The sequence below is a fragment of the Monodelphis domestica genome, chromosome 7 (genome assembly GCF_027887165.1).
Source record: "Monodelphis domestica isolate mMonDom1 chromosome 7, mMonDom1.pri, whole genome shotgun sequence".
Lineage (NCBI taxonomy): Eukaryota > Metazoa > Chordata > Mammalia > Didelphimorphia > Didelphidae > Monodelphis > Monodelphis domestica.
The window spans coordinates 214,448,103-214,475,528 of NC_077233.1; the positions used below are offsets into that span (position 1 = coordinate 214,448,103).

The 27,426-nt window shown below is 34.6% G+C and overlaps 1 protein-coding gene across 1 annotated transcript in view; it reads right to left on the minus strand.

Annotated features, from left to right (window-relative positions):
• The window catches only part of SDK1 (sidekick cell adhesion molecule 1), a 1,320,044-nt gene that overhangs the window by 555,394 nt on the left and 737,224 nt on the right, over nucleotides 1-27,426 (minus strand). Inside the window, 1 exon segment of the mRNA XM_007498416.3 lies at nucleotides 14,590-14,723. Within this exon segment, the coding sequence (XP_007498478.2) occupies nucleotides 14,590-14,723 (134 nt within the window).

Genomic DNA, 27,426 nt, shown 5'->3' on the forward strand with positions numbered 1-27,426 from the left:
AAAGAGAAAATTACAAATCACAAACCGTCTTCATTAAAAAGGCAGAAATAAGACAAAATATTTAATTCAAACACTTCAAGGTCATGTTATAGAGAGCTTTGAACTGTGCTCCCCCCTACCAACCTCATCCCCAACAAAAAACAGAAGCTAATAACATGCAAAGTAAGCATTTTCTTTTGGGGAGGGTGTTTATGGGAGTTGGGGGAGTGGGTGTGATGTTCAAGTATTAGAACCTACACTAGAGCACTTATCTGGATTAGAGAATAGGGTAAATGATAATGAGGCCTTCAAGGGTCTTTTATGCCCCTACTTAATAAACTTTAGTCGCTCCCTCTCATATATGTTACAAGGGTTTTGTTTTTCCTATTCTTTTTTTTTCCTATAGAGAAAGGATATGGGAAGGAGAGGAGATAAATAGATGTTAATTTTTTAAAAAATCATTTGCTACATATATCTGGTGTAGAGGAAATAATTAATCCTAATGGAAGAATTTTGAATGGTTGGAACAAATAAATTAAACACCTCTTTGTTTTAAAAGAGAGAGCAGGATGTGGTAGAAAGAGTACAAGTCTTGAATAAGAATATTTTGGTTTCCAGTATCAGCCCTCGTATTCACTAACTGTGATCTTAACAAAGTCCCTTAGCCACTATATGCCTTAATTGTTTCTTTTTTTTTTCTTTTAAAGGCATAATCATATCTGTAATTCCTTGGGACATTTTCCTTCAAGAGTCTTCTTTCATGAAGGCCACAGGCATTTGGCTTGTAAAGGTATATAGAAATTTGTTTGCAACTATTAGGTAAGATTTTAGAGTCCTGCTTACAGTGTATATATACAATAAATTTGAATGCCAAAATCATGAAAAGAGTTAAAAATCATATGTTGGAGGCTAAAATTAATTTTTTAAAACTGACTGAATTTTAAAGACATCTAAGTGGTACAGTGATTGATTGATACCGGGATTGGAATCAGGAAGGCCTGAGCTCAAACCCAACCTCAGATATTTAATATCTGTAACCTTTGGTAAGACACAACCTCTTATCTGCCTCAATTTCTTTGTCTATAAAATAGAGATGATAAGAGCATTTACCTCCCACGATTTTGTGTGAAGAGAATGAGATTATATTTTTTAAATATGTAGTATGGTTCCTAGCACATACTAAGTGCTTAATTAAATGCTTGCTCTCTTCCCTTTGTTCTTTTATAGACAATGAAACCAAACTAAATTATCTTTTAAAACACCAAATAGCCCCTCTAAATAGTATGCATAATTTAATGAAATACATCAATTAACCTAGCTAGAATTAAACATCTTTTGTGCTACCTAGATGCAGTACTAGAAAGATTAGATCTGGACCAGTTAAAAATTAAAAAAACAACAACAAATAAGTTAAATAATTGACTTCTTTCCAAAAATTAATTTTATCATTCTTGATTACAATTTTATAAATACTTATGACTGAAATGAACTCCCCTTTCCTTAAAAAGTAATCTATATTCTACTCTTTTTGTGTGAAATTTTTTTCTTTTTTCTTTTTTTTTAGGATGATTTACTTTTTGGTTACTTTGAAGATTTAGTGAAGAACTATGTCAGCTATCTGCAATTAACAAAATAACTAGGGACTGATTCTTGCAGGTGACTTCTGTACATAAGTCATTCTGATTAATTTGGATGATTCCATAAGCCAAAAGAAATGGAAGGGGAGAGGTTTCAATTCTGGAGCATATTTATGCTGGAAATTTTCCCAAATGAGAGCAAACCTTTGTGCAATTCAACCCTGTCAGTGTTAATAAAACCAGGGAGTGACATTCTGACAGAAAGATATATATTAGGCTGTGGAAGAGTCTTTGGAGGAAGGTGAAGAGAATAGTGTAACTTGAGACATTTAATACCAACTTCAACAAAATACATAAGTAAAAGGCTTTCACGGTCTTTTGAAAGGCACTCTTTGACTAGTCCAGGTCCTTCTACTCTTTTTCCTTCTCTTTTGACCCCCCAAGGAATGATAGATTCTTCTCTATTCCAACGACTTAAGCACACTCTAAGGATGGGAAATAAAATGGAGAGCTAGCTATATCTTTGCTACTTACTCCCTGTGTGATCTTTGGCAAGTCAACTTGACTTTTCTTGGGTTTCAGTTTATTCTATAAAATGAGGGCTTAGAACTTAAATAAATTTGAAGGTCTATTTTAAATGGTAGGTCCTCTAAAATGATAAATCAGAGATAGATTCTTTGACTTTGGGCTTGGATATTACCTTCCATAACTGCTACCCAAAGAGGGTCATTTCAATAAACTGCTTGTGTTGTCCAAGTGGTCATTCAAACATAAACAGAAATAGCTATCATCTCACAAAATTATCTAACAATGATTTTTAAGATATCTTGAAAAGAGCTTGAATGCCTTAGAAAAATAACTATGGTGCCAGTCAGACTACATTGAAGAGCTGAAATTCTACCATGACTTAAATTTCTGATAATAATTCAATAGTGACTCATAAAAAGTTTGTTTTGTGAAGTAGCATTTTCTTTGCTATAATGAGTGGAGAAGCCTATATAGACAGAATAATAATTGGAAGCAGTAAAGAACCACAAGAGTAAAACAGGTTCTAATTATGTACCATACAAAAATTTTAGAAATTATTAGATACGTTGCTAGTCCCTACTACTTCTGGCATTAAAAATTCCATTTGGTGCCTAATGAACAAATTGTTCTTGGCATTGAGGGGTCCAACAATCTGACTTTTGGTAATGGTCTTGAGAGTGGCTAATTATTCTTTCATTTTAACAGACCCTTTCACTGACACTCTTAAGAGTTGATTTAACATTCTCAACCACATTGTAAAGATCTACAATTTTAATTACCCACTGTAATTGCCTTCTCTAATAGCTGAAAGAACATCATTTATAGTGATCAGTAATAAAGCATTATGACTAAGTGGCAAAGGTGGAACTAAGTAGGTACTGTCAAAAGTTTCCCAATTGTTATACCGCATACATAACAATAAATGAGGCTAATTAATCAATCGCAGATGTTGATATTTTAATTAGTTAAATATTTAGAACAGGTAGAAAGTCAACCCTCCATTATCTACTTCAGTGGCAAAGATAATTCCAAATTATATTTGTGTTTATGCATGTATGTTTGTGTATGTCCGTGTGTATCTTCAACTGAAATTCTTCCCTGATGCCTAATCAAACCTTGACACAGGGATGAGGATGGATTCTCAAAAGTGATTACAACAGAAGGCAAGTTTGGCCAGTTATCAATTGTCCTTTTCATATACATGTTCATATTATAGAGGAGGACAGATGTGTTCAAATTTAATAGAGAGAATCAGTGCTTACCAAATTAGGAAGGCTTTAAGTATTGGCCCAGTGAAGATTGTTTTCGAGAACCTAAGTTCTGAGGAATTTATGAGCAGGTTGGTGGTAAGCTGACAAGTTATTAGTCCATAGAGGCTGTTGAAGACTCTCTATTGAAAGGTAGAAGAGTTGTGATCATCATTGGATGAAAAATGCACATGGATGAAATTATGATTCCTGAAAGGGTTGAAGTCTATGAATTCATACTCACATAAAGATATGGTAGCTAAAGTATTAAAGGAATTTTCAAGCAGCAGAAGCCATAATGAGCTAATAATAAGTTTCCATAATTTTAGTTTATCTTTAATACTGTCTATCTTTATTTTTAGAAAGCATTTTATTTTAAGAAACAGAGGGGCAGGGGGCAGCTGGTTAGCTCAGTGGATTGAGAGCTAGGTCTAGAGACAGGAAGTCCTAGGTTCAAATCTGACCTCAGACGCTTCCCAGCTGTGTGACCCTGGACAAGTCACTTAACCCCCATTGCCTAGCCCTTGCTACTTTTCTGCCTTGGAACCAATACACAATATTGTGTTCCAAGACAGAAGGTAAGGGTTTAAAAAAAAAAAAACATAAGTGCAGACACAAAAGATCCTTGAGACAAAATTATAGACAAAACTGAGCGGACAACTATAAAAAGGTCTTCAGAAACTGGTAGAGATTCCAAGTTAGAAGAGATTTTATCAGAATTGCCCAAGAGTCAGAGGCCGAATAGAGCCAGGCTGGAGATGGGAGATCCTGGGTTCAAAACTGGCCTCAGATACTTTCTAGCTGAGTGATCCTGAGCAGTCATTTAATCCCCATTGCCTAGCCCTTACAGTTCCTCTGCTTTGGAACCAATCCATACTATTAATCCTAAAACAGAAGATAAAGGTTAACAAAATTAAAAAAAGAATTACCTGGAGTCAACTGAGGCACTTAATGAACAAATGCATTTATGCCTGTTAACCAGGGAGTCAGCTCTTCAAATCCTGACCTGAACATTTGTACAATTATATCACTTTAATCACATGATAATTGAAAAATAATTTTAAGAAATTAAAGAAAAAGAAAAAACAGAAGAGGTACATTTGCCCATTGTTTAAGTGGACCTTTGGATATTATAGTGATGAGAAGGCATCTCAAAGGGATGTTATGGTGAATATTGAATTATGAGGAAATGGGTATATTGCACAAATTTTCAGCTTGAACCCTTTGACCCAATACAGAATAAGGATTTTGTAAATATATATGGGGAAAGGAGGAATTTCCTCTGATTTTTTTATTTGAATACATTTCTCTTCCTATAAAGTATGAGCATGTATCCTAGCACCTTGTTTAAAAAAAAAAACACAACAAATGATAATTATTCATTGGTTTCTAGTGACTGGGGTTCCAATCACTATACAATAAGTGCTGCCTACACATAACTGGATGACTGGGATTCAGGAGAATAGCTTCTGGTGTAGGAGTCTCCATTTTGTACTGGACTATAAAGAAATGCAACAGACTGTCTTCTGTTTTTTCATTCTCTTTATTGCCTTTTTCCTTGTCTTTTTCTTTCAAAGCATGAGGATATCCCCAAGGTATAAGGAGAAGGGATTTTCCTCTTACTTTTTTCCACTGTTCATTATTATTTTAAAAGTTGAAATAACTCATAATATTCTACTACTTACCACCACAAACATATACATGTATATGAGTTAAAATGAATTTATATTTTAAACCAGTTTTGTTTTGGATACATCACATTCTTTTGCCAAGAGGTCAAGTATTTGCTGGCAATTGGCCCCTTTATTCAGTTAAGGCTTACTACCATAAAAGTTTTGTAGGAAATGGTGACAATCAAAGTTGATATTTTTACTTTTTTTCATTTCTAAATTTCTGTCATAGAGTTGGAAACAGGTTTGAATTTGTCGAGTTGAAGTTGTTACAATTATTTATTGTCTTCTATCTCATTCTACTTCTAATTTTATGTTTATTTTGACCTTTGTTGTAAGTAATCAGTGGTCTTATTACACAAAGATGATCCTGATATGATTCGGTCTCACCTCAGCAACTACTCACTAACTATATCTTAGCAAACTGGAAATTTTATTTTTGTTTGTGTGCGATTTTCTTCAGAACTCAGAGGCTAAATCATTCATGGTTTATCAGTGAGAGATCTTTGGATATTCTATAAATGTTTGGTCAATTTAATTTCTCAAACAATCAACATATTTTCCAACATATTTTCACCATTTGTTTGTGAGTTCCTGGCCAACTCTAGCCATGCCACTCCCTCTCAGGGAACAAATATCACCTCCATACCTTCTCCACTGGTACATTGAAGTGTGTTCCAGGTCTCTGAGCTCTGGTGGTTCAGCTTTTTTGCCTTATTTTGCCAGGGTCCTGTCACTTTTGGGTCAGCTCCATGCCTCTGTGTATACCACCCCCTTTTAAATTCTCTTTTAGATATGTTCTCCCCTAATTAGAATGGTGGACAGGGATTATATTGATTGCTTGTATTTGTATTCCCTGTACTTAACACAGTACATAGCAAGTACTTAATAAATATTTCTCCTCTTCTGTGCCCACCTAAGGAAACTGGATATCAAAATATATGCTGAATTTGTTTGAAGGACCTTATCAGATTCTTTCTCTACCTTTGCAATCTGCACAGTTATTCCTGGTGAACAACCAACAATTATCTTCATGGTAGAATTTTTGCTTATGTTCAGCATAAGTAATTCACAATAAGTATCCCATAAAATAATATGACTTGTCTTTAGTCACATTATAAAATCAATTCCTTTGCCTCTTTGAAGAGAATCCATGAGCAATCTTTTCATTTGTTTGCCTTATGGTTTTGATTATTGTAAAAATATCATTCTTGATATGGTTCAGGTTTTCTGATAGTGTCAATTTCTTGGTGATTGGATAATGATTTCACATTTAAAGTGCCTGGAGTTAAGTTAATTTTTATAGATATTCTAAAGATGGTGTGATTTTTAGCATCTTCTTCCCTCTTTTCTGTTACTCTGAAGACTAGAGGGGCTTTTAATGGTTTTCTATCTCATAAGTTGCTGTGGTCAACATATTCATCTTCTAGAAGACAATCCACTGGTGATGATTTCCCTCTCTATTCTTAAGTAGACTGGTTTTGACAATAGATCCCATCTTTTATCAGTACTTGGAGGATACTTAAGCCATTACGTTTTTTTTTTTCCAAGTGAAAGAATTGGTACTGTGGTCTCCTTCCAACAAATAACCATTAACTTTGTTCAGCATTTTCCCAGACAGGACATATAATGGACGTATGTCAGAGTTTATAAAATGATTGCAAGCAAATTCAATTTCCCATCTCCCTTGTTTGCATCCTCAAAGAATTTCTTATCCTCACATATCAATTATAGTGACAGAGATAAGAGATAAATCATTTCAATGAATGTAATAGCAAAAGTGATTAGAAGTAAACAGATATTAACTACACATGCAAGCTATAAATAAAATGCTGAGTCATCCTGAATATTGTAAACCTATAAATGCTATTTCATTTATTGCAAGACTTCTCTGAAATAATCTTAAATTCCTTGTCAGTTGATTCTGACCATTTGATTTCAAACAAAATAATCTACCAAGACCTATGACTAAGGCAGACTTCTTTGTTCTTCTCTAAAGGACAAAGAATCCTTCTGGTCATGCTCTGCAGGCCTTACTATAAGATGACAGGACAAAGGGATTTCTTTACCTAATTGTCTACTGGACACTGGGTCCAGTGTTTATAAACAACACATTTATGGAGGCAGGGGTAGTCAGGGAAAATTGGTAAAGCCAAAATTTTTAAATCTTTGAAATCTTATTGGATAAATCTCTTCTGGGCGTAATGCTTATATTATATAGACACCATATAAGTATTTTTTATTTAATACCATATATGTAGTATTTTATTTTATTTTAGGAAAAATGCATTAAGGTTTTGGGGTCATTTAGTACATTTTTTAGGTCACTACAAAATGTTTATCATATTTAGGAACTGGCTTCCTTATAGAAACAAATATGACATAATAATCCTAATGATGAATTGGGGGGATTAGGAAATACAAATATACAGGTCAGTTGTGCACTCTCATAGGGAAGTGATCATATCTGATTTTATCTAAAATGATATTATGATCTTCTTTTATGCAAACACTTGATTTTAATCAAACTGGATACTTACTTTCCCTAGTATAAGGCTATTTAGTACTTTTCAAATTCCTGAGTTTTATTCTACATAAAATTTACTGGAAGACAGATTTCCTAGAGATGGAGAGTTTTTCAAAATGCTCTTATTTGAGGATAACTACTACTGGATGGCATCACACATCAGTATTCTAAAATAATTTATGAATGAATGAATATAACATATATTAATTACTTAGTATGTGATAAACACTGGAGGAAAAAATGCCTGCCCTATAGAAGCTTACATTCTAACCAGGAGAGGACATATATAGGGCTATGGTGACTAGAGAGGATGATGAGTAGAGTCATGGCAGTAGTCTGATATATTTCTTCCATGGGCAATGGCAGAGTTAACTTGATCAGGTATTCATTCACTGGCCTCTTTGGTCCCAAACCTGGGGAGGAGGAATGAAGTGAAACATGATTGGGGTGTGTCTATATTAGGCCAAATAAGGCACTAATAAGGAGGAGGTATGATGGAAATTAGGAGATGAAAAAATTAAATATTCATGAATTAATCATTCAAAGAGATTGAATAACAACCCCCAAAGAAAAAATATACAGCTCAACAAGGATGCTATTTTGGATAAGTTCTACAAAAGAATGATAATCTGGAACCAGAAAAGGATAATAATAAGAATGACCCATTTAGGAAATTCGATAGCACTCTCAATGAACCCAAGTTCCTTGGCACAGAATGTTTTTTTAAATATCAACCTTAGCCCAGTGAAGCTGTTACGTGTCTTCAAATCATGAACCAACAAAATCTCTAAAGAATTAAAATTGCAGAACACAAGGCTGATGGAAGCAGATATGCCAAGGCTTTAGTGCTACCAAAGGTGACTGGCAGAAAAGATATTCAGAAAGTAGATGATTGAAGGAAGAGACAGACTAGTCATGTAGTAAGAGGGAAGCAGAACAGATGTAGAATCTACGGTTTGCAATGGTATTCATGGAATGTTAAAAGACCTAGAGGTAGGCCTCCCAGGCACTGGGTAGATGGATCTTCTATGGAGGATTTATAGGAATAATGGTTCAAAAGCTATAGAAGATAAAAGGTTGTAGAGATCATGATTTAAACTGTTGTAGATAGTCCTCACATTGATCTGATCACTGACCAAATGAAATACTGAATCAAGTTCCTGTAATATTCTCTCCCTATCCAAATCATTCTGTCTTCCTTTAAAAGAGTACCACACTTCTCATCATCACCAGGATGCCTAGTCTATTTTTATTTCTAACTTTTCTGAGTACCTATGCCACCTCTTGTCAGTACCATTCATATGTTAATTAAATAGTATGCTGAGACATCTCTTGTCCTAATTTACATTATTATTCCACTCTTGTATTTAATATTTCATAGTTTATGTAAGAGTGTGGGGCAAAGTTCATTAGAGAGATTGAATAACCACTCTGAATGATTGTAAAGGGTGTAAAATTGGGAATGGACCATTAAATACTTATAAAGAAAGTATAAGGAAATAGTTATACTTCTTTGTTAAAGAGGAAGAAGGAAGAAAGAGAAGAAGGAAGGAAGGAAATAAGGAAGGAAGGGAATTTTTTATTTTAGGTACTTTGTTAAGCACTTTACAGATTTTACCTCGTTCAATCCTCACAATAATCTTTGGAAGTGAATGCCTCTCAATTTTACAGTTGAGGAAACTGAGGCACGCAGCAGTTAAATAACTTGTCCAGGGTCACACAGCTAGTAAATATCTGGGGCTCAGATTGAACTTAAATCTTCTTGATGTCAGGCCAGTTAACTGTTCCACTGGCCAGCTTAATGAATAACCATGGCCTTTAGAAAGCAGGTTATACAGCCTTATATTCAGTTACATCACAGATTTAGCTCTGATACCTCAACAGAGTTGTGAAGAGGGGAGGTCCATGGAGTTCAGGAGAGCAATTTTCCCAATAGAAATTTGTACCCAGGAAAGCGGCATGGAAAGACAATGAAAAGAGAAAGAATAACAGGGGCCAGAGATGTAGGTTTCTTTCACCACACATTACCTACATTTCTGCTCACGATTTCCCCTGACAATGGATGTGCTTGTAGGAGAGGCTGCCCTAAGTTCATGAGGAGACTATTTTGCTGCTACTGTATATGATCAGGACACGATCTACTATGGCTATTCAAAGTGAACACACTGGGAATGATTGGTGAACTCTAGTTTTAGGAGTATAGATTCACAAAGGACCTTGAACAAAATAAAACAGTTTGTTTCTGCACTTATGCATTAGAGATAATCCCATGTGGGGCAGCTAGATGGCTCAGTGGATAGGGAGTCAGTCCTGAAGACACGAGGCCCTGGGTTCAAATTTGACTTCAGACACTCTGTAGTTGTGTGATCCTGGGCAATTGACTTCCCTTGACTGCTCCTTTTTGCTCTTCTGACTTGAACAAATACGTAGTATTTATTCTAATGTGGGAGATAAGAATTTGAAAAAATGGAATAAAATAGAAAAGGTAATCCCATAGCTTTGTTTTGGGGGTAATAGCTGAAGAATAGGCTTATAAACTAATCACAGAATCTGAAGTCACCGGAGACCTCAGTTGCCATCCATTCCAATTCTCATTCAGAAAAGAAGCTCCAGTACCTCATCACCAACATCATCCTCATCATCATTACCACCACCATCAACATCATCATCACAAAAGAATTTGCTTTGTGTCAGGCACTTTGCTAAGCCCTTTAATTTATTTCATTTAATCATGAAAATACCTGGAAGGCAGCTATTCTTATTCCCAGAAACTGAGGCAAAAAGTAAATGACTTGCCCCGAGACACCAATAAGTGTCTAAGGCTTGATTTGAATTCAGGTTCTCCTAACTCCAGACCCAGCTCTTAATCCATAGTACCAACCAGTTGTCTTTATATTGTACATAACAAGTAGCCACCTGCTCTTTAGTTGAAGACTTCTGATGACAGGAAATCTATTACCTCTCAAGGTGGTCCATTCTGCTTCTGGACACTACCAAAAGCAGAATGGACCACCCTGAGACTTTAAGTTATACATTCAATCAATATATTCTCTGCACAGGAACAATCCTCATGTATGCATGTACAGGTGAAATCCCAGGTTCCAGTTCTCAGTTCTCCCTAAGGGACAAGGTAAGAGAGAGGGAATATGCTTCTTCATGCTGAGGATGAAAAGAAACCTCAATTAGGGAGGGGCAGAGGAATGGACAGTGATGACCTTAAACAAGGAAGCATCCAGCCTTACAGAGTTAGACGGAATTTTACTTTTTTGTTGTTTTTTTGTTTGTTTTGTATAAGCAGAGTTGGTCAATACTCAGTACAATTGCTGAGGATCATTTTCTTCATCTTTTACTTATATACTTTTACAGAAGAGAGCCTAATTGATGTGTGAATTCTGTTCTGAATGAACTGCCCCCTAGAAGTTAAGTGAATGTAAAGTCCTCAAAAGAAAGACGGCAAACAGGTTGGCAGCTTTATAAAGCCTGCCTGAGTTTGACCTTAGAATAGAAATATCTCCTCTCCAGAAAGTTCAGCCCATTCTTTCTCCAGTGTGCACCTGAACTTCAGGAACTAGCTACGAAAAATTCATGCAGTGATGCTTCCAACAATCCCACCTATGTCCTTAACATCTGCTGAAGTTAAGTCACTTTACAACTTCAAAGCAAACTCACAATCCTAGTTGGCAGCAAATCTTCATAGTGACTGGTTGAACTGTTAGTTCAATAGAGCCATCACCCCTTCCTGACAGAAAATATCTGTGCTAAACCTGCAGTAATTTATCTTCTTATCCATATAAACATGGGGGAAAATGCTTTGAGATATTATCATCAACTAAACAGTCACAGAAACAGCAGGTGGTACCATTACGGTATGCATTTTGTTTCCAATAGTTATGCTTGTTATCTAAATTCTCTTTATCCTTTAGTTTCCACAGAAGGCAACAATAGCCAAACATCTCAAAATGGCTTATCTGTGTATTTTAGCCTTCAAATACATATTTGTGCTTTTTAGAAACATCAGCATCTTTAAAAACCTGAAATATATTTTCCATCCTGTTAATTGGGTGATGGTATATCAATTAGGTGACTAAGTTTCTCTTCAAAGATAACCCAGGTTCTTTACTTCATTTCACCAATGCTGTGGCTGTAGAATAGATGCTTTGTTATTGGAACTGGAAGCTAGAGGTAGGGCAATATGACACCCTCGTATTTTAAATTAATTACAATATGACCAAACCAGGAGTTTAATTTCTAGGCCCGACTATTCCAATCTTATCCACCACACAAAGGTTTCCTTCTTTATACTCCCTGTGCTAGGAGAAAATTTATCTTCGTTAAATGATAATTGGCTGTATTATCTTTTGACTCTTCAGAAATGCTGGCTGGCAAGTTTTAAAAAAAATTTCATCAATCTTGTTTTATGTTTTAACAAAGCCAGCATCAGAAGGAAAAAAAAAAAGAGAGATGTCTAAGTCTGCAGAACACACTATGTCTTACTAGCATTATGAATAGGTCTTAAGAATATCTAATTTACTAATAAACCTAGTAAGGTGATGTACCCTTTAATATTTCATGACTTAAGGTCTGGTGGTTAAGGTACAAGATTTCAGTTTTAATTCTATGGTAAAGCCGATGGATTCCTTCTAGGAAGTACTGCTTCCAAATGGGATGTGGGGAATAAAATGCAAAACTATGATGGCCCATGAAAATTTATCAAGAACTCTGTTCTTGGAGGGTTTTTTTAAAATTAATGTTTAATGAGAAGAAAAATCCCTACATGTTGTTATATACTGAGCCAACACCTATAAATGAATAACAAATTTATTCATATTCCTTTTTTCTCCCTATTTCCAGCTTTTTTGGATATTCCATCGCTTATTACCGCCTCTTCCAGGTTGTAGGCATATGAAGTATTTGGAAACCAAGCACAATTCAGTTAATTATAATATTTATAAGCAGCATCTGGTCTACTTTCTGGATACTTTCAAATCAAGTAAACTATTGCCTGAAAATAGATGTTAGAATTTCTATAGATTTCAATCAATCCAACTTATAGACTTCATAATGTTAGATCCTTGAGGTCTCAACAGAATAAGTTTTTTTAAATTTAAATTTTTCTCTTATTAATTTATAGACTCTAGGCTTATAGGAATCCACCAAGCAATCTAATAACTGATATTAACTAGAAGCTTCTTAAATGAATTTTTCTTTCTTTTATTCTTCTTCTATAATAAGCTCAATCTCTTTTCTCATTTTTTAAAAAATTTAACCCCTCTTGACTAGTTATCTTTCTAAGCTCTATTCTATAACTCTTTCAGAGAATAACCAATTAAGTATAAGTAGAACGAGTAATTATATTTGTAAAATCTGATACTAAATGTCATGGCAATGATCTAGTTTATATGTGTTTTACTTAATATAATAACATTTCTTCATTATTATTTTGGAACTTTTTTCCTTTAAATAATAGTGGATTTTAGCATAATTCTACCTTCCTGTATAATTTTTACATCTATATGACCCATGCAGTGAATTTTTTTGTGAATCCTAGAAATAATTAATGGGTATAAATCATTGAGACACTGAAATTTCAGAACCCGAGTTACAGCATAAAAAACAAAATTTTTTTATCCCCAGATTAGCACATGTTCCTGTTGTCAGAACAGTTGGATTGCTTCCTGTGAATATTTTGGATTTGAATCTGTGATCTTATCAGTGTAGGAAGATCCCTGAGTGGCCACTGATATGGTAGCTATGGCTAGAGATCTGCACTCATTGGTCTTCAAGAGTTGTTTGAGGTAGCAAGATGTGTCAGGGGCAGAACTTGGACTCAAATCTTCATAATTCCAATGCCAGCCTTCTTTGTGCCACAAGACACTCTCTCCTTTCCCTATGATGATATAATGTTGTTGTTTCTGGAGGAATTAAGGAATTAAGTAATGAAAAGGGATGTACAGGTTACTCTTGGGGACACACAATGGATTGAAAGGAATTGCTAAAATCTGTGTCTGTCAACCCTACCCCCTTTGTTTTCCATTTCCCCCTCTTGCACAAACTCCTTAAATAAAATATAATCCATCTTTTGTAATTTTCCAAAACAAAATGAGGCTAAATCATGTCCCCTTCAACCACACTACATAACTTATTCCTTCTTCTTTTTCTTCTTTTAAGGCTGTTATTCCTCATAGCTAACTCCTGAAATGTGATCATAATATTTTAAAATTTACTATTCAGTATCATAGTTTCCCAAACTGTGCTAATTCAACATCATTTGTATGCTTTATGCCATGAAGACAACAGGGTATCTGAATATTAAAAACCAGGATATATAAAAGCTTGGTGACCAGCTATAAGCTTTTGTGATGCATGAACAAATCTTAATATACAAAGTCATAGCCAATGAGCTATCTCAGTATTCAGCATCCTTTTCTTCTCTATTAAAATCAGCTATTTACTACTTGGTTGATGCTCATAAGCCTTCTTTTAGAGGTTAAAATTTCAAAATGAATTTCCTTCATAAATTAAATTTACAATGAAGATCTCTTTCATGAATCATGCTATTGCATAATTAAGGTGAGTGATGGAGAATATAACTTTCATCAGGTATAGAAGTGTTTGTTATTATATACATTTAATGCAGTTTATTTTAGCTTAACTTAAAATTCATTTTCCTAAGGATTTTCTTGCTGGGACAGATAGACATAATTGTCTTATCTCTTCTATTTCTAAATAAGACTTATAAATACAATTCTGGATAGTGGAAAAATATTTTTAAAAGGAAAAGACTCCCTACAAATTTGTAAAAGCAAAGGCATAAAACTACATAAAATTCAAAGAACTTTCAATTCACAAACATTATATATGTCAACAGTTCCTGGCATAACCAAATATTATTTTTAAAGAAAATTAAAAGCTAAAGTTCAATTCATATACTTTTACTATTTGATAAATATGAGACAATCAGGTTAATTAAAGAAATGTCTTATTATAACACTACTTTTGATTAAATCAAGTTGTTTTCACCAGCATCATTCAAGCTTTCATTTTGCATTTTTAAAACTCACTTTCTATGCTCAAATAAGTGAATGGACTTGTCTTATTTTCGCCATTTTTTTCGTTGACAGCCTGGACATAGTAACCTCCTGTATCACCTGCTGTTGTTGCCAAGATCACCAGCTGATTCTCCAGTGTTATAGCTCTGTTTAAAAAAAAAAAAGGATAAAATCAACTCACTAAAGAGAATTTCTCATATTCTAAGGTAAAAGTAAATTTTAATGTCATCTATACTGGAATATCCAAAAATAATAAAAAAAAAGAGGGGTAAGATATGGAGACCTTGAGAGATAAAACAAATTTCTGGGCAGGATTAAAGGAATGTTAGGTTGCTGAACAGTGATAAATACTTATAGAATAACACACAGCAGACTATAATACTTGGAAGATAAAAATTAGAAAAAATAATGGAGCCCTTTGGTTGGGTATCAATAACCGAGAACAGGAAGGGACATTTCAGTGATGTAATAAAATGAATTTCCTTTATGGGGCTAATCATTCACACTTCTAATAAAGACTCTCCTTTAAATTATTTCTCATTCACATTTTTATTAGCTAGATCATAACTATTTAACTTTCTTTCTTCAAACAAAACAAAAGTCTTCCCTATAAATCTAACACATACAAAAGCTTCAACTTACATCAAAAGATCATATTTCTAATTCAATTCACTATGTAGCAGTTATGCAAAAAGCATTCTGGTGGATACTTTGGATGAAAGACAAAAGTACAACACTAACTGCTGTCAAGAAGCTTCCCTAGGGGAAACAACATACACACAAAGAAGAAAATAGAAGATAATTTCACATAAGCATCAATTTGAGTGGGAGGTAAGAGAGGAAATCAATGAAGGCTTCATGGAGGTGAGCCTGAAATTAGTATTGATAAAGATACTGAGAAGTAGAAGGCAGAGGAGGGAATGCATTCAATTAAAAAATATATTTTTTGTGTCTACCATGTGCCAGGTCTTGTGTTAAGTGCAACAAAAAAGGGGGGGGGGGAGACAGCCTGACCTGAAGAAGCTTCCAATCTCTAGATATGGAACAGAGTTTGTATGAATTAAAATACCAAGAGATGATGAGTTGAATTCAGGAAATAGCTTAGTAATATAATTGCCTGGAACACAGAGTACAATGAAAGATAGAAATATTAAATATTGTTGAAAAGATAGGCAGAAGCCAGATAAGTTAGGTAGTGCTTTACATACAAAACTGAGGTGTTTATAGTTTGTCCTTACAGAGAGAGTGATTCATTTAAGATTCTGGAGCCACGGGTTGGCAAGGTCATGCCTGCACCTTTGGAATATTGTGTTAGGAGCTGTGTTGAAGTTGTGTTAGACAAAGGAAAAGATCAAAATCAGGGAGGTCAATTGGGAAGGAATTACAAAATGTATATGAATTAAGTGCCAGTTGTGTGAACAGAATGAAAGGGACACAATTTTTGGCAATTGAAGAGAACTACAGTCTTATTAACCTCAGTGACTGGGAAAACATATTCAAAACATATAGGAATGTTATGGGAAGGGATAAATTTAGGGGAGTAGATATTCAATTTTATTTTAGATATTTTGCATTTGATATGCTGGGGAGTCATTTAGGAGAAGACAATTAGCAGGAAATTGATCATTTGAGAAGAGAATTCAGGACTGTACATATGGATTTGGAAGTCATTAGCACAGAAGTGATCATTGAATACGTATGTATATGAGATCACCAAGCAAAAGATTGCAGAGAATACTTAGGAATTGAAAAATAGATGATAAAACATCAGAGAGAGAAGAAAAGAAAGAATATGGCTATTGTGTCAGTAGGTTCATCACCTTTCCTTCAGTTAAGGAACATTAAAAATTTTTTTCCCTAAACTTTTCCCTGCTGAGGTATAGGAAATGGAATACTTTATCCTTAGAGTGAGATCTTATAGTCATTTATTGTAATTTTTTTCATTTTGTAAGAAATATAGTTACTAACTTTCTAAAAACCACACCAGCTAGCAACAGTACTGGCAACCATATCTAGGTCTCCAGAGGCAATGTGGTGATAAGCACTTGACTTGGAATCAGAAGACCTGGGTTTGCATCCTAGTTTCCACACTTAACCAAGTGTATGATCATTAGCAATTTGCTTAATGTTTTAGACCCTCATTTTCCTCACCTATAAAATGTGGATGATTATACCTATATGACCCTAGATCAAAGAACTGCTTTAAGAATTTTGAAACTTTAGGTAAAAATAAGAGGGAGCCAAATCTATTGGGCATCAACTGATAAAAAGAAGTAGGAGTTGCAATCATGATATCTGACAAAGCCCAAGTAAAAAATAGATCTAGTTAAAAAAGATAGGGAATTACATCCTGATAAAAAGGCAATATAGACAATGAGGAAATATCAGTACTCAAGATGTATGCACCACATGGCATAGCATCCAAATTTCTAAAGGAGAAACTAGAGGAACTCAAGGATGAAATAGATAGAATAACTATACTAGTGGGGGACCTGAACCTTCCTCTATCAGGACTAGATAATTCAAACCAAAAAATAAATAAGAAAGATGTAAGAGAAGTGAATGAAATCTTAGAAAAAAATAGAGTTAGTAGATATATGGGGGAAAATAAATATGGACAAAAAGGAATATGCCTTTTCAGCAGCACATGGTACATTCACAATGATTGACCATGTACTAGGGCATAAAAACATTGCAAACAAGTACAAAAGAACAGAAATAATAAATGCAACCTTCTCAGTTCACAGTGCAATGAAAAGAATAATTAGGGCACATGGAGAGGTAAACCAAAAATTAATTGGAAATTAAACAATACAATTCTCCAGAATCAGTTAAAGAACAAATCATAGAAACAATTAATAATTTCATTGAAGAAAATGACAATGATGAGACATCCTTTCAAAATCTATGGGATATAGTCAAAGCAATACTCAGGGGGAAATTTATATCCTTGAGTTCATATATTAACAAATTATAGAGGCAGAGGTCAATGAATTGTGCATGCAAATTAAAAAACCAGAAAATGAACAAATTAAAAATCTTCAGATGAAGACTAAATTAGAGATACTAAAAATCAAAGGAGAAATTAATAAATTGAAAGTCAAAGAACTATTGATTTAGTGAATGAGTCTAGAAGCTGGTACTTTGAAAAAAAAACAATAAAATAGACAAACTCAGTCTAATTAAAAAAAGGAAAGAAGAGAATCAAATTAACAGTTTCCAAAATGAAAAGGGAGACCTTACCTCTAATGAAGAGGAAATTAAGGCAACCACTAAAAACTATTATGCCCAATTATATGGCAATAAATATAGCAATCTAAGTGATATGGATGAATATTTACAAAAATATAAATTGCCTAGACTAACAGAGGAAGAAATAGACTACCTAAACAACCCCATATCAGAAAAAGAAATTGAACAAGCCATCAGAGAACTCCCTAAGAATTTTGAAACTTTAGATACTTACATACATACATGAAATGACATTATTTTCATTTCAGGTATTCATTAACCTTTTTAACACCAGAATTCTATCTTGTAAAAAATGTACTACAGCCTTCAAGATATACCACTTTGAATGAAAGGTAGGGCTGCTTTGCTCCTGTTTGATCTCTGTAATATTTTTTCCTGGTATAAATATACATGCATAATATATTTTACATATATATAATAAGGATACATTGATATACATATTTGTATATATATGTATTTATATGGTTTTATATGATAAATCACTCATAGTATATTTAGTGAGCAAAATATACATTTTCTGAATCATGGGATGCCTTTTGGGATCATTAATTTTAAAAGGATTACTCTTCTAGCAGTTGACTACTACTTACCAAAATTTAATTTATCATTTTTCTCTAAAGAAATATTTTGCTCACCCTAGATAACCACAGATTCAATTTTTGGATAAAAGAACATTTCTCTTCTTGTCCATAATCTAGAAAGGAATAAAATTAGGAAGACTTTAAGTAATCTGAGCAGGCACCCTATAGTGTACTAATGGGAGCATTTGGACAAGAGTAACAAGGAAAGGGCAAGTATGGGTTAGCATCTGCTCTGTGGGAGGAAGCTTTCAAATAAAAGAGATCAAAGATCCATTTGAAAACTGAGCATATTTCGTTTTTTATATTTCCAGGACTTCATCATTTATCCCTTTTTCCATTAACATGGACAAAGCTCTAATGCAAGTCTTTTTTACCTCACCTGAATTATCACAACAGCTTCCTACACATCCACTCTACCTCAAATTTCTATCATCTCCAATCCATATTTTACAAAGCTGTCAAGGATAATTCACTCAAGAGTAACTCTGATCATAGCCTAACCCTACTCCAGAAGCTCTAATGTTTCTCTATCACCTCCTGGATAAAATACAAACTACAGGCTGGCAATGAACCAGCATAAGCATAGTTTTCTTTAAATTTTTTAAAAATATAATTAATTCATTTAGAATGTTTCCATAGTTACATGATTCATATTCTTTCCTTCCCTTCCTCCCTCCACCCTCCCAGAGCTGGTGAGCAATTCCACTGGGTTTTACATGTATCATTGATCAAGAACTATTTCCATATTATCAATATTTACAATAGAGTGATCATTTAAAGTCAGAATCCCCAATCGAATCATGTGATCAATATATTTTTCTTCTGTGTTTCTACTCCCACAGTTCTTTTTCTCAATGTGGATAGCATTCTGTCTCATAAATCCTTCATAATTGTCCTGGATCATTGCATTGCTGCTACTAGAGAAGTCCATTACATTTGATTGTGCCACAGTGTATCAGTCTCTGGGTACAAAATTCTCCTGGTTCTGCTCCTTTTACTCTGCATTAGTTCCTGGACGTCTTTCCAATTCAAATGGAATTGCTCCAGTTCATTATTCCTTTGAACACAATAATATTCCATCACCATCAGATACCACAATTTGTTCAGCCATTCCCCAATCAATGGACACCCCCTCATTTTCCAATTTTTTAACACCACAAAGAGTGTCTATGAATATTTTTATACATGTATTTTTCTCTATTATCACTTTGGGGTACAAACACAGCAGTGGTATGGCTGGATCAAAGGGCAGACAGTCTTTTAAAGACCTTTGGGCATAGTTCCAAATTGCCTTCCAGAATGATTGGATCAATTCATGACTCCACCAGCAATGCAATGTCCCAGGTTTGCCACAACCCTTCCTTTGCTATAATATTGGCCAATTTGCTAGGTGTGAGGTGGTACCTGAGAATTGTTTCGATTTTCATTTCTCTCATTATGAGAGATTTAGAACACTTTTTTATATGCTTATTGATAGTTTTGATTTCTTTATCTGAAAACTGCCTAATTATATCCCTTGCTCATTTATTAAAAAGGAAATGGCTTGATTTTTTTGTACAATTGCTTTAGTTACTTATAAATTTGAGAAATTAGACCTTTGGGTTTCCCCCCCCCCTTTCTTAATTAATTCTCTTGCATTCTGTGTTTGGGAATCAAATTTTCTATTCAATTCAGGTCTTTTCTTTATGAATGTTTGTAAGTCTTCTATTTTATTAAATGACCATACTTTCCCTTAGAAGAATATAGTCAGTTTGCTGGGATTCTTGGTTGTAGACCTAGTTCCCTTGCTTTCTGTAATATCATATCCATGCCTTTCAGCCCTTCAGTGTAAAAGTATCCAGATCCTGTGTTATCCTCACTGTGGTTCATGGTATCTGAATGACTTCTTCTTAGCAGCTTGTAATATTTTTCCTTGGTCTGGTAGTAGTTGAATTTGGCTATAACATTCCTTGGTGTTGTCAATTGGGGATTAAGTACAGAAGGTGATCTATGGATTCTTTTGATCTCCACTTTTCCCTCTGCTCTAGAATGTTGGGGAAGTTTTCTTAGATAATTTCCTGTAGAATGATGTCCAGTCTTTTTCTTTTATTATGATCTTCTGGTAGACCAATGATTCTTCAGTTATCTCTCCTGGACCTGTTTTACAGATCTTCCATTTTGTGGATGAGGTATTTCATGTTTTCCTCAATTTTTTCATTCTTTTGGTTTTGTTTTATAGTTTCCTGTTCCTTGTGAAGTTGTTTGCTTCTAGTTGTTGGATTCTAGTTTTTAAAGACTGAATTTCATCCCTGACTTTTTGATCATCCTTCTCCTTCTGGTCTAATTTTCTTTGAAGGTCATCTTTCATCTTTTTTGCCTCATCATTCATCTTCTTTGTCTCATCTTTCATCTCTTCTGCCTCATGTTGAAGCTGATTAATTTTGGCTTTCAAGACACCTTTCTGTTTCCAGATGATTTATTTTGCTCTTTAAGTTCTTTTCCCAGTTGTCTTCAGCCTCTTCTAATTGTATTTTGAATTGTATTTTGAGTTCTTCGAAAGCCTGGGTCCAATTCGCTGGAATTTCTGTGTTGCCTGTAGTTTGCTGTAGCTTTTGCCCTTGGAGCTTAGTCAGCAACGCTCTTAGATCAGTCTTTTAAGTTGGGCCCAAGAGGAGGTCTCCCAAGCTTTGTCCTGCTGTTAGATTTGGTTTTCAGTCCCCTCAATGCATTGTGTTTTTGATCATTGAGGAAGTGTTTATGGAGGTCTGAACTGTTATTGTCCCTAAGCCACCATCTTGACTTCACCTCCTTTAGAAGTCTACCTGATTGCATTGGTTTTGTTTGTACAAAAACTTTCTAATTTAATATATTCAAAATTATTCATTCTATATTTTGTAATATTCTGTCTTTTAGTCTTAAATTCTTTCCTTTCTCATAGATCTGACAGGTAAACTATTCTATGTTCACCTGATTTACTTATAATTTCTTTCTTTATATTTAATTCATTTACCCTTCTTGGTATAGGGTGTGAAATGTTGGTCAAAACCTAATATCTACCATATTGTTTTCCAATCTTCCCAACAGTTTTTGTCAAATAGTGGGATTTTGGCCCATAAGCTGGGATCTTTGGGTTTATCATACAATCTCTTGCTGAGAACATTTGCCCCAAGTCTATTTCATTGATCTTCCCTTCTATCTCTTAGCCAGTACCATATTGCTTTGATGATCACTGCTTATAGTACAGTTTAAGATCTGGTACTGCTAGTCCCCTATCCTTTACATTTTTTTAATTAATTCCCTTGAAGTTTGTGATCTTTTATTCTTCCAAAGGAACTTTATTACAATTTTTTCTAATTCATTAAAAATGTTTCTTAGTAGTTTGATCAGTATGGCACTGAATAAGTAAATTAATTTGAGTAGGATTGTCATTTTTATTATATTAGCTCATCTTAGCCATGAGCAATTAATGTTTTTCAAATTATTTAGATCTAGTTTTAATTGTGTGGAAAATGTTTTGTAGTTGTGTTCATATTTCCTGTGTTTGTCTCAGCAGATAGATTCCTAAATATTTTATATTGTCTAGGGTGATTTTAAATGGAATTTCTCTTTCTAATTCTTGTTGCTGACTTGTGTTAGAAATACATAGAAATGCTGATGATTTGTGTGGGTTTATTTTGTATCCTGCAACTTTGCTAATGTTCTTGATTATTTCCACTAGTTTTTTTGTTGATTCTCTAGGATTCTTTAAGTAGACCATCATATCATTCTGCAAAGACTGATAGTTTAGTCTCCTCATTGCTTTAATCCCTTCAATTTCTTCTTCTTCTCTAATACCTCCACTAGCATTTCCTGTACAATGTTAAATAATAGAGGTGATAATTGGCATTCTTGCTTCAATCTTGATCTTATTGGGAAGGCTTCTAACTTATCCCCATTACAGATGATATTTGCTGATGGCTTTCAATATATACTGTTAATTATTTTTTGGAAAGGCCCATCTATTCCTATACCTTCTAGTGTTTTCAATAGGAATGAGTGTTATGTTTTGTCAGTGGGTTTTCTGCCTCAATTGAGATAATCATGTGATTTCTGTTGGGTTGGTTGTTGATATGGTCAATTATACGAATGGTTTTCCTAATATTGAGCCATCCTTGCATTCTTGGTATAAACTCTCACTTGATCATAGTGAATAATCTCATGATAACTTGCTGGAATCTTTTGCTAGAATTCTATTTAAGATTTTTGCATATATGTTGATTAAGGAGATTGATCTGTAGTTTTCTTTCTCAGTTTTTGATCTGCCTGGCTTTGGAAACAGTACCATATTTGTGTCATAAAAGGAATTTAGTTAATTCTTTGCCCATTTTGTCAAATAGTTTGTATATTATTGGGATCAGATAAGCATAATTTTTGAGACAATACATATTATTCTCCTTCACAAACTACAATAAATTACAACTAGCCTACATGCTATTCATCATACATGACATTTCCCCTCTGGTTTCTGTGACTTCACACATACTAGTTTCCATATCTGAAATGAACTCCCTCCTTAATTCTACTTCTTGCAATCTTTAGCTCAGTTCAAGTTTCTTGTCCTAAATGAGATTTTTTTTCCTGATCCTATTCAGCTATTAATATCTCACCTCTGGGAAATTATCAAAATATACTTGGCACAGATTTCACATCTACTTATGTATGTCTATGTTGCTTCTCCAAAAGAAAGCAAATATCTTGAGGGTAGGGACTGAATCATTGTCGACTCTGCAACCCTTGTGTCTAGAAGAGTATCTGGCTGACAGCAAGAAATTCAGAGATGTTTGTGGATTCATTTTTTTTAAACCCTTACCTTCTGTCTTAGAATCAATACTGTATATGTTGGTTCCAAGGCAGAAGAGCAGTAAGCTAGGCAATGGGAGTTAAGTGACTTGTCCAGGATCACACAGCTAAGAAGTGAAGTATCTGAGGCCACATTTGAACCCAGGTTCTCACATCTTTTGGTTTGCCTCTCAATCAATTGAGCCCACCTAACTGCCCTCTTTGTGGATTTATAATGAAAACAAAAAAAAGGAATATGTGTTTTAAAATAATATCAGTATAATCATGGCACCCCAGCCCTAGCCATCTTTATTTTTTTATATTTAAAACAAACATATAGCACGAATTTTCAAAGCAGAACAGGAGTAGAAGATGTCATGAGGAAGCTGTAGGAAAGGTAGAGAAATGGGCTGGTATTGTGGAAAGGTTGAAATGGACAGCTTGAGTGCTCATTTATATTTTTATGATGTGAAAATGAATCAAGAAAGGTTGTCAGCACATGGAGTAGGCAGTTTATAGTGTACTTAAGGAATCAGTTAGACTAGACTCACAAGAAATGGGTAAGCAGAAAAGGATTGGGATCTGTACTGTGGGAGTGATCACTGAAATCATTGAAAGGAATGCCCATTTATATAAATTTTCCTGTATTTCCTTGGTTATCATTCTCTCCTCCCACTCAATTATTTGGTAACTTTCTGGTGCTAAATCTTTTCATGTTTAGCTAGGCTATTCTTTAATCAAAAAAGACAATCAAGCCTAAACTCAAAACCATCTTGGGAGGACCTAGCAGAGCTACTGGGATAATTTGCATTTACTTAGTGCTATATAAATGTTGAGTATTATTATTTTTATTATTTTATATGCATTTATATGGTTTGTATATATATATATATATATATATAACTGTTTTTCTTAAATATCATTTTTACAACAAATACTTTAAAATCATACATTTGTTTCTGAATCCAATCAATGCATAAAGATCAATTTTAGGTACTGGCTTTCTCTCTAGAATCTTCCCCATTAGCTTTTATTTTGCTACTGAATAATTCTAGATGATGTTAGAATTAACACAAATTCTATGATCAAGAAGCTGAAAGCATTCTTCAAGTTTCATCTATTATTATTTTTACATTTTATAGACAAAGAGATTGAGGCCAAGAGAATCGAAGTGACTTTGCACAAAGTTACATAATTATTAAGTAGCAAGATCAAGATTTGAATCTAGGTCTTTAGATTTTAGTTCATCATACTCTGATGACTCATATTAAGATGACTCACATCATCAAAGCAGAAATTCCAAAACAAGTGATAAATACTCTACATAAGAGCTCCTTTTTCAGGGAGCAGAAGATCAGTAGAGGAGTGATCTATAAATTCAACTGGACAACAATTTCTAGTGTAGATCAGGACCCATGAGGTAAAATAATCTTCTTTCTTTTCATAGGAATTCATAGATAATAACTAAGAGACTTCAGGTTTAAAGGTATGAAATATGTTTACCTAAAAAAAAGTGTTGTTGAATCCTTTGCTGATGAACTTTAGCTTCAGGTCTAGCCTATAGCTCCATTTTCATTAAATATAACTCCCTTATCAGAAGGAAGCCTGTTAGTTTGTTAGAAAGGCCTGAACCTGCATGGTCAGTCCCTGATGGAAGATACAGGAAAAGCAGAGTAACCTCCTTATGGCCAAGATCTGAGTACTGACCTCCCCTTTCTAAATCAATTCAGTACAATTCATTTTCAACAAACATTTATTAACTCTCTACTTTGTGTAAGGCATATGCTTGGCTTTGTTGGTAAAAAAACAAACTGTACCTGCCTTTAAAATGCTTGATGCAATGGGAGGGCTTGTTTTTCATCTTTATATTCTTTTCATTTTCATATTTTTTCATTAAAACTCTTACCTTCAGTCTTAGTATCAGTTCTAAGACAGAATATCAGCAAGGACTTGACAACTGGGGTTAAGTGACAAGCCCAAGTTCACACAGCTAAGAAGTGTCTGAGATCATATTTGAATCCAGATTCCTCTGACTCCAAGCCAGGCTCTCTATCCACAGTGATGCCTTGTTGTGCCTTACTCTTTATATTCTTAACACCTAACAAAATACCTAGCTCACAGCAAGGACTTGATAAGTGTCTACTGAATGGAATTCAAAGAGAACCTGACCTGAAAGAACTGATTTGAGATACATTATGAAAGAAAATTGAGTGTCTTAGCATTGATTGAATGAGAGAGGTCAGAGAAGAATGGGAGAGAAGGATCCTAATTTTTTAGATTGGAAGATTTGGAGAATTATAGGCTGATTCAATAACCACTCTAAGCTTACAAAGTGTTCTGAAGAATCATATAATAGTAGCAACTGAGGGTGATGAGGGAAAACTGATTTGGGATCTAAATTTACAATCCTGTGACAGACAAAAAAGAATGGGGGCTAAGGATTCAAGGGCAGAGGCTTCATGGAGAGGAGGACATGAGCTGAGCCTTAAAAGAAGATAGAAATTAGTAGGGAGCACATTTGACATACATGCAGATGAACTGAGACAGGTGATTAATGTCAATGGTCTAATTTAGTTGGAATGGAGAATACATATAAGTGGAATAAAACTAGACACAGACTGGAAATCAATTGTGGCATGCCTTAAATAACAGACAAAGGACTCTATATTTTATCCTAGAAACAACAGAAATCATAGATTTAGAGATAATGTCCATCAGGCAATAAACATTTACTGAGTTCCTACTATGTTCCAGGCATTGCTAAGAATTGGGGATACAAAAATTAAAAAAAAATAAGCCCTGCCTTCAAGGAGTTTACATTTTAAAGGGGAAAAACAACACACAAATGGGAACTGAAAAGTAGAGAGGGGAGGGGGAGCACAGGGAAGGTACCAGTTATGGGAGTATGGTGGAAAAATCAGAGATATCCCAAAATATTACAGTCAGGTGAGAAATAAGGACATGCTCTGAGCTGAGCCCCTTCCTTAAATGGAGATTTGACAGTTCATATCTCCACCCTCTACTCAGAGAAACAGAGGGTGGCGATGAGGTGGAATGCCAAGGCTGATGGGATCCTGCAGGGTGATGAGGTTTTCCCAATAATGAGCTTCCTAGGGCACAAAGGAAAATTTGGAGATGTTCCAAAGTGCCAGGTAAGAAATGAGGAGAGAACTTAGATGCCATCAAGTCAAACCTCTCATTTTACAAATGGGGAATCGAATCCAAGAGAGATAAAGTGACTTGCTGTAGGTCATGTAGGTAGTAGATATGAGCTAGGATTTGAACCCAGGTTTTTGTCTGTAAATCCTTTTTATCCTATGTGATGCTGCACATGATAGCATGCCACTGAAGATATTTGAGGTGGGTAATGTCATGGTCATAGCAAAAATATTTTGGCAACTGTGCAGAAAATGGATTATAGCATGAAGTCAATGGAAACAGGGAAATCAATCAAGAGGCTACTACAATAGTCAGTGGGAGAGGTGACCTGAACTGGGAAATATGGTGTGTAAGTAAAGAGGACAGATGTGAAAGATGTGGAAGTAGAAACCAACTGGATATAGCAACTGATTGAGTCTGGGAAAAGAGGGCGAGGAAAGTGTTGAGGATTGCATTAAGGTTAGAAAGCTGTACTCTTGAGAAGCTGGTACCACTAACCTCAGAAAAAGAATGTCTGCAGGAAAGGTAGGCATGTGGGAAAATAATAACAAATTCTATTTTGGATAGGCTGATTTTGAGGTGCTGCAGAGATATAAAGGTAGAAATGTCCACAGTAGTTAGAGATGCAATGAGAGATGTATTCTAGAGAGAGGTTTGTTGTTTTTCAGTCATGTCTGACTCTTTGTGACCCCCCCCCCCCCCGGGACCATTGTTATCCATGGTACTTTCTTGGCAAGGACCCTGGAGTGATTTGCCATTTTCTTATCCAGAGGATCCAATGGATCCTTTTTTTTTTAAAATAGTATTTTATTTGATCATTTCCAAGCATTATTCATTAAAGACAAAGATCATTTTCTTTTCCTTCCCCCCACCCCCCATAGCCGATGCGTGATTCCACTGAGTGTCACATGTGTTCTTGATTCGAACCCATTTCTATGTTGTCAATATTTGCATTAGATTTTCGTTTAGAGCCTCTCCTCTGTCATGTCCCCTCAACTGCTGTAGTCAGGCAGTTGCTTTTCCTCGGTGTTTCCACTCCCATAGTTTATCCTTTGCTTAT